The sequence below is a fragment of the Chiloscyllium punctatum genome, chromosome 40, assembly GCF_047496795.1.
Source record: "Chiloscyllium punctatum isolate Juve2018m chromosome 40, sChiPun1.3, whole genome shotgun sequence".
Taxonomy (NCBI): Eukaryota; Metazoa; Chordata; class Chondrichthyes; order Orectolobiformes; family Hemiscylliidae; genus Chiloscyllium; species Chiloscyllium punctatum.
Window position 1 is genome coordinate 2,404,599 of NC_092778.1, and position 14,528 is coordinate 2,419,126.

The following is a 14,528-nucleotide window of genomic DNA, read 5'->3' on the forward strand; positions in this document are numbered from 1 at the left end:
CAGTCACTATCTGTACAGGGAGTAGTGTGTATTGGGGATATTTACAGTCACTATCTGTACAGGGAGCAGTTTGTAATGGGGACATGTACAGTCACTATCTGTACAGGGAGTAGGGTGTAATTGGGACATGTACAGTTACCATCTGTACAGGGAGCAGTTCATAATGGGGATATGTACAGTCACCATCTGTACAGGGAGCAGTGTGTAATGGGCACACGTACAGTCACTACCTGTACACAGAGCAGTATGTAACGGGGACATGTACAGTCACCATCTGTACAGGGAGCAGTGTGTAGTGGGAACATGTACAATCAGTATTTGTACAGGGAACAGTTTGTAATGTGGACATGTACAGTCACTACCTGTACAGGGAACAGTCTGTAATGGGGACATGTACAGTCACTACCTGTACAGGGAGCAGTCTGTAATGGGGACATGTACAGTCACTACCTGTACAGGGAACAGTCTGTAATGGGGACATGTACAGTCACTACCTGTACAGGGAGCAGTCTGTAATGGGGACATGTACTGTCACCATCTGTACAGGGAGCAGTGTGTAGTGGGAACATGTACAATCAGTATTTGTACAGGGAACAGTTTGTAATGTGGACATGTACAGTCACTACCTGTACAGGGAGCAGTCTGTAATGGGGACATGTACAGTCACTACCTGTACAGGGAACAGTCTGTAATGTGGACATGTACAGTCACTACCTGTACAGGGAGCAGTCTGTAATGGGGACATGTACAGTCACCATCTGTACAGGGAGCAGTTTGTGATGGGGACATGTACAGTCACTACCTGTACAGTTATGAGAGAGTAAGAAAGCTGCATTTTGGGAAAGCAAATCTTAGCAGGACTTGTACACTTAATGATAAGATCCTAGGGAGTTTTGCTGAACAAAGAGACCTTGGAGTTCAGGTTCATAGCTCCTTGAAAGTGGAGTCGCAGGTAGATAGGATAATGAAGAAGGCGTTTGGTATGCTTTCCTTTATTGGTCAGAGTATTGAGTACAGGAGTTGGGAGGTCATGTTGCAGCTGTGCAGGAAATTGGTTTGGCCACTTTTGGAATTTTGTGTACAATTCTGGTCTCCTTCCTATCAGAAGCATGTTGTGAAATTTGAAGGGGTTCAGAAAAGATTTACAAGGATGTTGCCCAAGTTGGAGGACTTAGAGCCATAGAGTCATAGAGATGTACAGCATGGAAACAGGCCCTTCAGTCCAACCCATCCATGCCGACCAGATATCCCAAGCCAATCTAGTCCCACCTGCCAGCACCCAAGCCCATACCCCTCCAAACCCTTCCTATTCATATACCCATCCAGATGCCTTTTAAAATTTGCAATTGTACCAGCCTCCACCACATCCTCTAGCAGCTCATTCCATACACGTACCACCCTCTACGTGAAAAAGTTGCCCCTTAGATCTCTTTTATATCTTTCCCCTCTCACCCTAAACCTATGCCCTCTAGTTCTGGACTCCCTGACCCCAGGAAAAAGTCTTTTCCTTGGGGTGGGGGAGAACAGAACTAGAGGGCATAAGTTTAGGGTGGGAGGGAAAAGATAGAAAAGAGATCTAAGGGGCAACCTTTTCATGCAGAGGGTGGTACGTGTATGGAATGAGCTGCCAGAGGATGTGGTGGAGGCTGGTACAATTGCAAATTTTAAAAGGCATCTGGATGGGTATATGAATAGGAAGGGTTTGGAGGGGTATGGGCTTGGGTGCTGGCAGGTGGGACTAGATTCAGGTGGGATATCTGGTCGGCCTGGACGAGTTGGACCGAAGGGTCTACTTCCGTGCTGTACGTCTCTATGACTCTATGGCTCTAAATAATGGCTTTGTGAATAATAATCACACCCCATTAAAGAACAAAAGGACGAATGCACTGATTTTGAAAACAAAAAAGACAGTGTCCACAGTGAACTCCCTGCTTATGACACATCACCAGATCCCAGGTTTGCAGCTGAAACCGATATGTAAGGCAGTGTAGAAAGGAGCGTTATAGCTGAAATGTTGACTTCACCTCCTGATGCTGCCCAGATTGCTGTGTTCTTCCAGCTTCCTGCTTGTCTCATGTGGGATTTAGAACTACACGGTCAAATTCTGCTAACCAATTCCTTTGAACCCCATTACCAGACAGATGCTTTGTTCATTCCAAAATCCAAATGTTCATTTTTTCCACTGTGATAATTTAGCACATAGTTGAATATCAGGAGGGTTTTTCTGCTTCTTTGTCATTTCCCCCAGTGTTTCTATAATTCTTCCACTCACCCTTTTGTTCATTTTAATATTATGATACTCATTTACAAACATTCCTGGTCTTATTCAAGCTCATTTGCTCCAGGACTTCACTTTGTCTCTCTAATAGTGCATATAGGGTGTTAGGACAGCACTGCTGGAGATCATCTACACTCTGGGCCCTCTGTGCATTATCCAAACTCATTCTGTTTCTCAAGAAGCACAGTGGCACAATTTACTACGTCAAAGGGATAAAGGTGTGGTTGAAATTCAATGTCAATTCCAGAAACAGACAAAAGCATCCAAATTCTGATTAACTAACATTTTTATTGCCAGCTTTAATTACTGATGTGTACAATACAAAATGAAAAATAAGATTAATTCTGCACATTAGGAAGCATGAACCTAATCTCCAGCTGCAGCAGTTTTATAAATAAAATATTATTAATAAATAATATTCACAATACAAACACACCATCTGACACTTGGTTAGGTGCCAGAGAATCACGCGCTGGATATCTCAGATTTAAGTGCCACCCATTTCTGCTCTGTGAAACTCAAAGACATTTCATTACTTTCATACATTTTTGTTTTCACATTCATGGAGTTGGATTATATTTATTTTTCAGGTGGGTAATTTACCTTCTATGTAGCAGATGGGCCTAAGTTATTTGATGCAATGACTCAAAGTATCAAAATCTTCATGTCACTACAGAGACAATTGGAAAAGGGAATGAGGTCAGATTTAATTAAGATTTGGATGTGCCGGTGTTGGACTGGGGTGGGCAAAGTTAAAAATCACACAACACCAGGTTATAGTCCAACAGATGTATTTGGAAGTACAAGCTTGTGAGGCGCTGCCTCTTCAGCAGATGGCTGTCTTGATGAAGAGGCAGCACCTTGAAAGCTAGTGCTTCCAAATAAACCTGTTGGACTATAACCTGGTGTTGTGTGATTTTTAGATTTAATTAAGGCCTGTTTCCCTTCTCAATCAGACAAAATGTCTGCCTATGTGTGTCCCCAGTGGAGAGAGAGAGAGAGATGTAAAAAAAAAGCTTCAAATGGTCCAAGAGCAATTTAATAAAGCAATTAGTTCAGAGGCTACCTCGTGATTTGAACAGTGTAGGGTTCAAGTCCATCACATTTAAGCTAGGTTTATGTTCCTCAGTCTGAACAAGCCTGGCGAGGTCATACCTGTTTGCTCTTTGATACATTAATGAAACGCAATAAAGACATTTAGAAGCATGAAACCGCTCTCCAGAGGGGTCTCTAAAGTGAATGCTTCCAGAGGATTACTGCTGGATAGAGAATGCGAGGCAATGGCTCAGCAAACCTGCACCACAAGATCAGAAGACCAGGCAGGCTGCTTGAACCTGCTCGCTGCCTGACAGGTCGTGTTTGCAAGTTCAAGTGTGCAAGTATCAGGCGGAAATGCTGCTGAAGATCAATGTGTGGATTCACATAAACAGTGGCCAAAGTATTAGAATAAGAGGTCGTACTCACAAAACTGTAGCCCTGGAATAATCAGCAAATTCAGAAGCAAACAAATAGCAAAAAGGTTATTCTTTAAAGTTAACCAATGAATATGCCAGGCTGAAGGTCCCTCTATTTGGGAAGCTTCCTTTAGATTCACCTGAAATCTATGCAACATTCTTGCACAGAGAGGTCATGACTGCAAGTGGTGAATTATTCTGTTGCCATCTGGGAAGATATCCCTTTAATGTGAGGATGCAGATGTTATGAAACTGAACGGTGCAATGTAAGGGAGACAATACTTACCACAAGTGTTGTAAATCTTCTTGCCAGATGAACACCATGAGGCATTGTCTAGATCATAGCTAACTCTGAATTCAAACCAACTGGTGTATTATTTCTGTGAAGGTTTCTTAATCTGGACCCCAGAAATCATGCTCACACAATAAAAACAGTAATGAGTTTTAAGACCCATAACTGAGCTCTACTGAAATAGATCCTGTCGATGGACCACCTGACCCAGCATCAAAAGTAGCAAAAGCTAAAAGGGCTGGATTCAGATTTATTCAGCACAATGACCCAGCCAGATGGGATGACAGTTTTACATTTTATAAAAATGACATTATTTGAATAAATAGTGGCTTCAGACCGAATATTCGTTCTCTCTAAATCACAAAGCATACATCACACAGACCAGCTGGCACTTTTACAGGGTTTTAGGTAGAAAGCACAAGTTGTAAAATCCAGCAAGGATTGTCTAAGTAAGCAGGAAACATGATAACCAAAGACTTGGGCCAAAACACTTGTACAAAACAGTAAAAGAGCAAATCTTCAAGCAAACTCTCAGAATAGGACCCTTCCCATTTCAGACAAGGGTGGGGAAGGGTTGGAACCATGGCTTCAGAAATGGTGAATGCCCATGGTGAAAATTTAACAAAGAAAAATTAAGTAATCTCTCCAGCATCAGCAATAAAGGGGGCAGGGGTGGGGTAGGAGGGAAGCATATTTACTTTTAAAAGTATGAACACGAGTGGAATTTTCAGAGTCCTTAGGAGTGTAAAATAACTTCTCCTGTTTCTGGGGTGTCAGTAACTATGGGCCCAAAGTCCAACTTTCTGGATGTTGGTTACTGAGAGATTCTTAAAATTCTTAGGGATTTCAGTTTTCCTCTTCTGAAGCCATTAACTCTGAACTGGGGGATGGTTTCAAACAGCCTCCCATAATTCCTTCAGTCGGATATTACTCTGGTGTGTGAATGAAGACAGTGAATGTTAGCAGGGTGTTCAAAGGAAGTATTGTATTGGAAGCATCTCCATTTCAGGCAAGAGAGAATGGGAATCCTGATTGGTTGTTTCCTTCCCAACCCCAATGGTGCTGATACCGAGTGTCATCACCAACCTGCTACTAACATCATATCAACTAACTCACACAGGGTAGAGGGCACATGTTTTGCTCACATTGCTAAGTGCCCTTACCCATCAGCCTATCAGTTGGATTTTGGCCTTAAACATAGAAAATAGGTGCAGGCCATTTGGCCCTTCGAGCCTGCACCACCATTCAGTACAATCATGGCTGATTGTGTAATCTCAGTATCCCATTCCTATTTTCTCTCCATATCCCTTGATCCCTTTGGCTACAAGGACCATGTCCAACTCCCTCTTGAATATTTCTAACAAACTAGCCCCAACAGCTTTCGGTGGTAGAGAATTCCACAGGTTCACAACTCTCTGAGTGAAGAAATTCTTCCTCATCTCAGTTCTGAATGGCTTATCCCTTCTTCTTAGACTGTGACTCCTAATTCTGGACTTCCCCAACATCAGGAACATTCTTCCTGTCTCTAACCTGTCTAGTCCCACCAGGATTTTGTATGGTTCTATGAGATCCCCCCACCCCATTCTTCTTAAGTTGAGTAATTCATGGGCGATCAAACACTACTGGGATGTTAGCGAATGAACTCAATTGATGGTGACCAGGGGCATAAAAATATAAGGAGACCAGAGGAGGTTCCACTGCCTCTCAATCCGACCATAGTGAAGAAGACTGATACAGAAAGCCTCACATTGAAGATTTGGTCTCAAGTCCAAGCTTCCAACAGTTGACTATATAATCTGCCTATTGTTGGTGTCCATTGTAACTGAAATAAAATGAGAGTGAAGGTGGGGTGGTTAGGGGGAGCTATGGGACAGGCAGAAGACAGATGCTGATTCTGTCAATGCGGTTACGTTGCTGCCAAGTTGATCTCAGAACTGCCCCTTCCAATTAGCCATTCCTCTTTCCATCGCTGTCATTACACAGAGAACACCCAATGTCGGGGCTATCTATCATCTTACTCACGTGACAGTCCAACAACACTGCACTTTTTGGCAAAACTGCTGTAAATGGAGAAGCGTCATTTATGTCACCAGGCAAGTGGGGAAACCACCTTCAGGTTCTGCAGGTTCACAGAGGCCTGTATATCGCTGTATGCTTTCTGTAATTCACAAAATATCAATACATGAGTTAGCAAAAGATTATGGCTCACTTCACGTCATCTAATCTAAAATGTTAGATTTGATTGATAACAGGAATTCCACACTGACCAATAATTCCTCTCTACCAGATGTAAGTAATATAGCAACTGCTGTAATCACCACTCATCCCACAGCTACCCACTCCACAGGTTTATCATAGAGTCAAACAGCACTGAAACAGACCCTTTGGTCCAACCAGTCCAGGCTGAACATAATCCCAAACTAAACTAGTCCCACCTGCCTGCTCCTGGCCTATATCCCTCCAAACCTTTTCTATTCATTTAACTATCCAAATGTCTTTTGTGTTTTGTAAAGTTGCAATTGTCATACGAAAGCAGTTGCAGCATTCTACCCTCAACAGCTGTGGTGGCCTGCATCATCTTAGGTTGATCACACTCTGGGCTACAGGCTTGGCAGATAGAAATAGATTTGTAGACAAGGCCCCACACTGTGTCATTGTCCTCAAGCTTTTCAGCAGAATTTACCACTCTCTCCTGTCTTTAGTTATTAAAAGTAATTTATCAGCTTCAAGGCTTGCTCCTCCCGGGATTCCTGTTGAATTCCAGTAGTGGCCACAGGCTACATGGCTGAGTGTTACAGCTACTGAAAGATGTTGTCATCATTCACCATTGGCAACTCTTTGGTACTCTAGTGCCAGAGTATAATCCATGGCATTGGACACTGAGGCTACATAAACATACAGAAACTCATCTTAAAAATCAGGTAAGATCTAAATGGAAAGAAATGTTGATTTGCTTTGAAAAACTGCTTGGGAACTCATAATGCTACCAGCAGCTCTGCTGGGATCCTCCAAAAATAGTCCTACTGGAGACCCCTGCCAACAGCCCTGCTGGGAAACCCCATCAACAGCCCTGCTGGGAAGCCCCACAAGAACCTCAACCAATAGCCCTGCTGGGAACCTCCAACAGCAGCTCTGCAGGTAACCCCCCCCAACCCACCATTAGCCCTGCAGAAGCCTCCACAAGACCTCTACTAACGTTGATGTGAGCCCCCAGCAACTGTCTGATGGGACTCCCTCCAACAGTCCTGCTGGGAAGCCCCCATTAGCCTTTCTGTGGATCTCATCCAAAAACCCTGCTGGGAACCCTCACCAATAGCCCTGCCTGGAACCACATCAAAAGCCCTACTGGAATCTCCAACCAACAGACCTGCTATACTGGGAGAAAAAAATAGAGTTCTTATGGGAAGTAGACTGGAACAATGTGTAATCAAGAATTTTGTGGGAGTCTGTATACTTGAAACAGATGTTCCAACTCCATTTTGATTTAACCCCCTCCCCTTACCCCTACCTCTTCCTCACCTTTGATAATCTGGATTGCCCTTAACGGGCGTCGCACATTAATCAATCAATTGGAGAACATAGGTGATTTACTGTTGGTGGTTAGGAGATGAAAGAGTACAACAGTGATGAGGAAAGACTGTGTGTGCATTTATGAAGAGCACTTCTAGATATAGAAAACAAATGGATTTTGGTGGAACTCTTCAAATATTAGTCCAACTCTATCCTATCATAACTTTTCAGAAAAGCGAAAGCCAAGTTGGGGGGGGTGGTGTTGGAGCGGAGGGGGCATCAAGATCAACAGTGACCTAGCTCAGCACAGACTGGACCTGAACACCCCAGGAGTCCCAATATGTATTGTTGTTGATCTGACCTAACTATGCCATCAGTGAAGAAGCAACTGGCGTTTGTAAAGCATTTACCTCCATAAACAAGTTGTACTTTTACCTTCTTGATTCACCCTGTGATCATCAAATACCATTCCCTTTCGACCGTTCCCGTTCACTATCTAATCTATTCACCTTGAACAGTTGATCAACTTTATTACCCTTCTCACCACTAAATTCCAGTCATAATTATACTCTATTTATTTTACTACATTATTCATTTTGAACAATTTTTTTCTTTGTTTTCAACAGCTTTCTTTGAGAAATTGGTTAGACCACGGTTGGAATATTGCGTCCAATTCTGGTCTCCTTCCTATTGGAAAGATGTTGTGAAACTTGAAAGGGTTCTGAAAAGATTTACAAGGATGTTGCCAGGGTTGGGGGATTTGAGCGACAGGGAGAGGCTGAACAGGCTGGGGCTGTTTTCCCTGGAGCGCCAGAGGCTGAGGGGTGACCTTATAGAGGCTTACAAAATTATGAAGGGCATGGATAGGATAAATAGACAAAGTCTTTTCCCTAGGGTCGGGGAGTCCAGATCTAGAGGGCATAGGTTTAGGGGAAAGATATAAAAGAGATCTAAGGGGCAACTTTTTCAGGCAGAGGGTGGTACGTGTATGGAATGAGCTGCCAGAGGAAGTGGTGGAGGCTGGTGCAATTGCAACATTTAAGAGGCATTTGGATGGGTTTAGAGGGATATGGGCTGGGTGCTGGCAGGTGGGACTAGATTGGGTTGGGATATCTGGTCGGCATGGATGGGTTGGACCGAAGGATCTATTTCCATGTTGTACATCTCTATTATTCTAAATGTTACACACATTTCCAAATCCACCCCATGTTCCTTCTACATTCAGATATGATACAATTATCCCAATTATGCTGTAAGCTTATTTCATTCCAAATTTTTGTTCCCTGGACTATCTGTCTTTTGTTACTTAAGGTAACTGTCATATTCCCCTCTGTGTATGTTGCATGGTTAATTATATATTAACTCCCATTTCTAGCATATTCATCTGACACAAATATACTTGGCACAATATCATATAGACGATAAGATAACTCTTCTCATATAATTCACGTTTTCTTTTGGTGTCCACCACATGGCCAAATAACCTATTCCTTAATAGCATATTTTGTACTTTCTGGTCATATATTCTTACCATGTATACAGTACACTACAAATCAGATAACTTATTATTTGTTCATGGGATATGGGCATCACTAGCTAAAACAACATTTATTGCCCATCTCTAATTACCCCCACAGCTGATTGGCTTGCTACGCCACTTCAGAGGGCAGTTAAGAGTCAACCGCATTACTGTGGGTCTAGAGTCACATGCAGGTCAGACCAGGTAAGAATAGCAGATGTAATCCTTAAACAACATTATTCAACCAGATGGGTTTTACAGTAATTAACATTTGTTGTACTAATAGGCTAGCCTTTGATTACAAATTGTATTGTATTCACCTGCCACGATGTGATTCAGTCACCAGAAATTATGAAGTGGCGGTGTATTACTAGTGCAGTGACATTACCGCTACGCTGCCACCTGGGGGTGATGCAAAGTACATTGCCTCCAGACACTCCAAAGGTCCACCCTTAGCCCCATTGTCTCCCTCATTTTCATACTGCAGCTTCACATCATCTATAGGCATGGGCTCAACGTACATGCCTGACAACGACACTCTGCTCCATTTCTCCATCACCTCTTCTGAGTGTTATTAGCATTCACATAATCCTTACCTTTCTCAAGTGGGAAAGTTTAAGTCTTCAACCTTCATCACAAGCTTCATGTCCTTGTCATCAATTTGAATTATGTCTCCCAACTGATGGAAACTGCTCAGATTGTGGAATGCTTTTCGATTCCAATCTTTGCTTCTGATCCATTCCACTTCATTAGAACCTCCACCTACTCCCACATCTATAACATCACCCCCTCAAGTGCTCTCCTCCATTCCTTATCCCTCATCTACTACTGAAGCCCTTAGATATGATTAAATTACTTACAGTGTCGAAACAGGCCCTTTGGCCCAATAAGCCCACACTGACCCGCCGAAGCACAACCCACCCAGACCCATTCCTACACCTAACACTACTGGCAATTTCCAATTCACCTGACCTGCACATTTTTGGACGGTGGGAGGAAACCGGAGCACCCAGAGGAAACCCACGCAGACACGGGGAGAATGTGCAAACTTCACACCGTTGCCTGAGGCAGGAATTGAACCTGAGTCTTTGGCGCTGTGAGGCAGCAGTGCTAACTGCTGTGCCACCGTGCCGCCCTTGTCTTCATCAACTCCAGTCCTGATACTCTAATGCTTCCTGAACTGACATCTTACCCTCCAATCTCAGTTACTTTCTGTTCATCTTAAATTGTGCATGTCACATGTCTGCTCAACATGTCCTTTATATATTAGGTATCTTTCATATCTTTCCCTGCACACATCACGCAGTCATCATATAATAAATTTTCTTAAAATCAAAGGCAAGCTGAGAGACTAATGTTACTCATTAGAGGCAGCTCAAAGAATTGAAAGCTATAGGATTTTACTGAGTCAGAACATTTTGGAATTGGCCAGTGTGATTGGTGGCCAATAACAGCACAAATTTGCTGCAGACTAAACCTTACCTCAAACTTTGTAATAAATTCTGCAAATATCCCAAAAAAAGCTTCAGTTGTGGTCAACTTTGAATCTTCCCCAAAAAACGTTGAGACTTTGTGGAATTCCTCAATGGCTCGATTCTGCAGGGAGTCGAGGGAAGCAATAACAGGCTGGGCATCTCCAAGAAATGCCTGAGACACCAGTTAAGATAGTAACAGCAGTGCACTCTCAGTCTTGAGAACTTAGGGAATTTTTTAGATCTTGCAGTAAGTGTGATATAGACAGGGCCCAATTCTCATTCATTACAGGAAGCATGTTATCAATTGGCTTTCTCTCAAAAATTTTAACTATTTAGTGTCTAGCACTGGAAACGCTTTGTCTCATGTGACAAGCTCCTGTTCCCTAGACATTTCTTATGACTCTGGATTTTAGCAATCCCCCTCTGAGCTACTTGTACAAATTACATTACAACAAACTCTCATTTAAGTCTCCCTTTTAAAGTTTATCACTTTAAAATTGTTTGTTTTATTTTAATGTCCACCTCCTTCATTTAAAAGTGTCATTCACCATTTTCACATCCCTCGCTTCCTGGTCACATTTTGCATTATTGGGCTTCTCATATCATTGCAAGTTATGTCATTGCATTATCAGAAGGCCCCTGACTGTGCTGCTAACGTTGACACTATTATGCTCTTCACCCTGGAATTGAAGATCATCATTGTTTTAAATAGTTGTCTCTTCAGGTACTGAAGTAAACTTCATTTATAGTCTTTTTTAAATTTCTTGGCTGTTTTACCCAAACCTGTAGACGAACACCTGTGATTTAGACTCTTAAAAAGGAATTCTCTGTTATGCTGCACAAATACAATAGTTGAAGACATGTACTTTTCTTTAAAATAAGCAAGAAGTCTGCACTCTTCACTGAAGCTTTTCTTATTTTGTTTTACAAGCTATTTCAGCTGGGCACACAGGGCTGCATATATCTGACAAAGACATTTACATGGGCTTTTCTGGGCAAATAATGCCTTTTCTTTAAAGAATTAGAAGCCCCACAGTGTGGAAACAGGACCTTCAGTCCAACAAGTCCATACCAACCCTCCGAAGAGTAATCCATCCAGACCCATTCCCCTACCCTATATTTATCCCTAACTAATAACCTACACTATGGGCAATTCAGCATGGCCAATTCACCCAACCTGCACATTTTTGGATTGTAGGAGGAAACCTGCACAGACACAGGCTGGAATTGAACTTGGGGCCCTGGTGCTGTGAGGCAGCAGTGCTAACCATCGAGCCACCGTACTGTCTTCATGAATTTAACTCTCGTTCTAATATTAATTCCTCTGGTTAACAATAATTCACTTAATATTTTACTTAAATATTAAGTAAATTTGCAAATTTCAGGAACACTGAATTTTACACCCCTTCATTTAAAATGTAAATAACAACATGTACTTAAAGAATTAAAGGAATTTTTTAAGGCCCATTGCCTGTATTACACCTGAGAGTGGTTGATGTGGTAGTGGAGATGAAGCATTACTCTAAACTAAAACCATGCTGTATCTGACCCAAAAATGCTGGACAGGAAAGTAGTGCCAAGGTAACTATTTATTCTAATCTATTAAATTGTTAGATAAGAGAATATCAGCAGGTCCATCAAATCTCCAACACACTAATGGCTGGACAATTCTTCTAACAGTGGCAAAAAAATAAGAAAAGCAAGGGGCAAGAATGAAAACATACCCCGAGCAATCGCTCTCCAACTCCTATCTCAGGCAATAAAAACCAGCTCAAGACATCACACAAAGGGACGCACAATATAGGCATATGGACGAGAATGGAATAGTGTAGGTTAGAAGGGCTCCAAATTGGTTTCACAGGTTGGTGCAACATCGAGGGCTGAAGGGCCTGTACTGCATTGTAATGTTCTGTATAAACAAAGATGATATGAACCAAGAGTGAGAGGCTCAGAGTTTTCTGTCAGAAAGGATACGGTCATGACTGCAGCAAATCGGTCCTCATCGGTGACTGCCATGTTCTCACAGACTGTCTGTATGTCCTTCCTGATTGTGTGGATGTCATTAATTTCAGAAGTTATCGTTCTCTGATTAACTGGAAAAGAGGAAGAATTCCACAATCTTCTGCATCATTTATCTACCCAGAATGGTTGCAAATCTTATATCTTTAATTGTGGGCAAGTCACACTTCACTACAATTTTGACAGTTACTTTCTAATCAACCTTTTCAGCTGTGTCATCACATCCCTCTGGAATAGATGGGACTTGAACCCAGGCCTCTGGACTCAGAGGTAGAGACACTACCACTGTATCACAAGAACCCTTAAACCAAATCAATGTGTTCAGAGATGTGATTGCGCAGGAGTAGGTGGGACTTGAACCCAGGTCTCTTGGTTGAGAGGCAGGACACTGCCACCCCTTACCTTGAGATCAAGATAAGTTTTTGATAATGGAGCTAGGAAGTGAACAGCAAACTGTGTTTTGTAATTGTTTTTAAATGACTGGAAGATACCTTCACAGTCTCACTCCTGCCTTTGAAAAGAGGAGAATCTTGTTATTAAACTTACTGATAAGGTAGAAATGTCAAGAAAATTTATTTTAACAAAAATAAGAAAACACACATTCATAACAATCACACTCTACAGGTATAGATTTCCAGTTAACAGTCTTCCATTTCATTCTGTTTTCCAATCACAGGCGATAACCGTCTCAAATTTAGTTTTTCCAGATCAGCATCAGCATTAAAGTCTTTTTTTTATTCATTTGCAGGATGAGGACATCATCGGTCAATGCCAGCTTTTATTGCTCATCCCTTATTGCCCAGAAGGCAGTTAAGAGTCAACCACATTGCTGTGGGTCTGGGGTCACATGTCGGCCAGACCGGATAAAGATAGCAGTTTCCTTCCCTAAAGGACGTGTGTGAACCAGATGGGGTTTTAGGACCATCAACAGTGGATTTGTCGTCGTTATTAGATCTTAAATCCAGACTTTTTTTATTTAATTTAAATTTCACCACCTGCCATGGGGGGATTTGAACTCAGGTCTCTAGGGCTTTACCTGGGGCTCTGGATTAAAAGTCCAGTGATAATACCACCAGGCTGTCACCTCCCTATAGATTCATAGGCTCCTTACAATGTGGAAGCAGGGCATATGGCCCTGTGAGTCCACACCGGTCCTTCGAAAAGCATCCCACCCACACCCACCCATACCCCATTCCTATAACCCTGCATTTCCCATGACTAATCTACCTAGCCTGCACATCCCTAAACACTACAAGGAAATTTAGCACGACCAATCCACGTAACCTGCACATCTTTGGACTGTTGGAGGAAACCAGAGCACCTGGAGGAAACCCACAGACATAGAGAGGATGTGCAAACTCCAAGGGTGGAATCAAACCCGGGTCCCTGGCATTGTAAGGCACTGAGCCACCATGTCGCCTCATTAATCACTGCCAACAGCCTAACACCCCAACCTTCAATATTCTAGGGATTGCCACTCACCTGAAGGTTAACTGGATGAACTATATCAACCTTTTAGTTTGAGCTTGGCTGTTTCATGATAAGAGCCTCAACTGTTAAACTCTCAGATCTTCTCAGCATTCTACAAGCCTCAAGTCAGCAGTGTAATGGCATACTTACCTCGCAGCTAGACAGGAGCAGCCAAACAATAGTCAAACATCCAGACAACATTGTCAATAGTGGACAGTCTCAAAGTTCCATCTCATGGGCTTTTAGCAAAGGGCAATACTTCTCCATATCAATAACTTTTTGTTGTATAACTTTAGCACAAGCACTCCATTCTCTTTCAGGCAGTCACTGCTTAATGTTTTAAACTGACCTTTTGCAGCAAGGGCCACAGTTGGAATCTCCTTGGCAAAGTCCAGAAGCTCAGGAAAGTGTTGGCTCAGTGATTTGGCAAGAATGTGCAAAAAGGTAGATTTCCCATCTACAGTCTTTGTGGTGTCAAGCTGGGAGAAAGATACATGTCAAATGAGAAATG

General features: G+C 42.4%; 1 protein-coding gene across 4 annotated transcripts in view; it reads right to left on the reverse strand.

Moving 5' to 3' along the window:
- Positions 1–3,173: 3,173 nt before the first annotated feature.
- grid2ipb (glutamate receptor, ionotropic, delta 2 (Grid2) interacting protein, b) overlaps positions 3,174–14,528 on the reverse strand; it is a 104,721-nt gene continuing 93,366 nt past the window's right edge. For all 4 annotated transcript variants that reach the window (XM_072559157.1, XM_072559158.1, XM_072559159.1 and 1 more), the window contains 4 exons: positions 14,367–14,496; positions 12,503–12,621; positions 10,536–10,700; positions 3,174–6,182 (listed from right to left, as the gene is read on the reverse strand). In XM_072559157.1, coding sequence (XP_072415258.1) covers positions 6,111–6,182; positions 10,536–10,700; positions 12,503–12,621; positions 14,367–14,496 — 486 coding nt within the window. In that variant the 3' untranslated portion in view covers positions 3,174–6,110. The remainder of the gene's footprint in view (positions 6,183–10,535; positions 10,701–12,502; positions 12,622–14,366; positions 14,497–14,528) is intronic.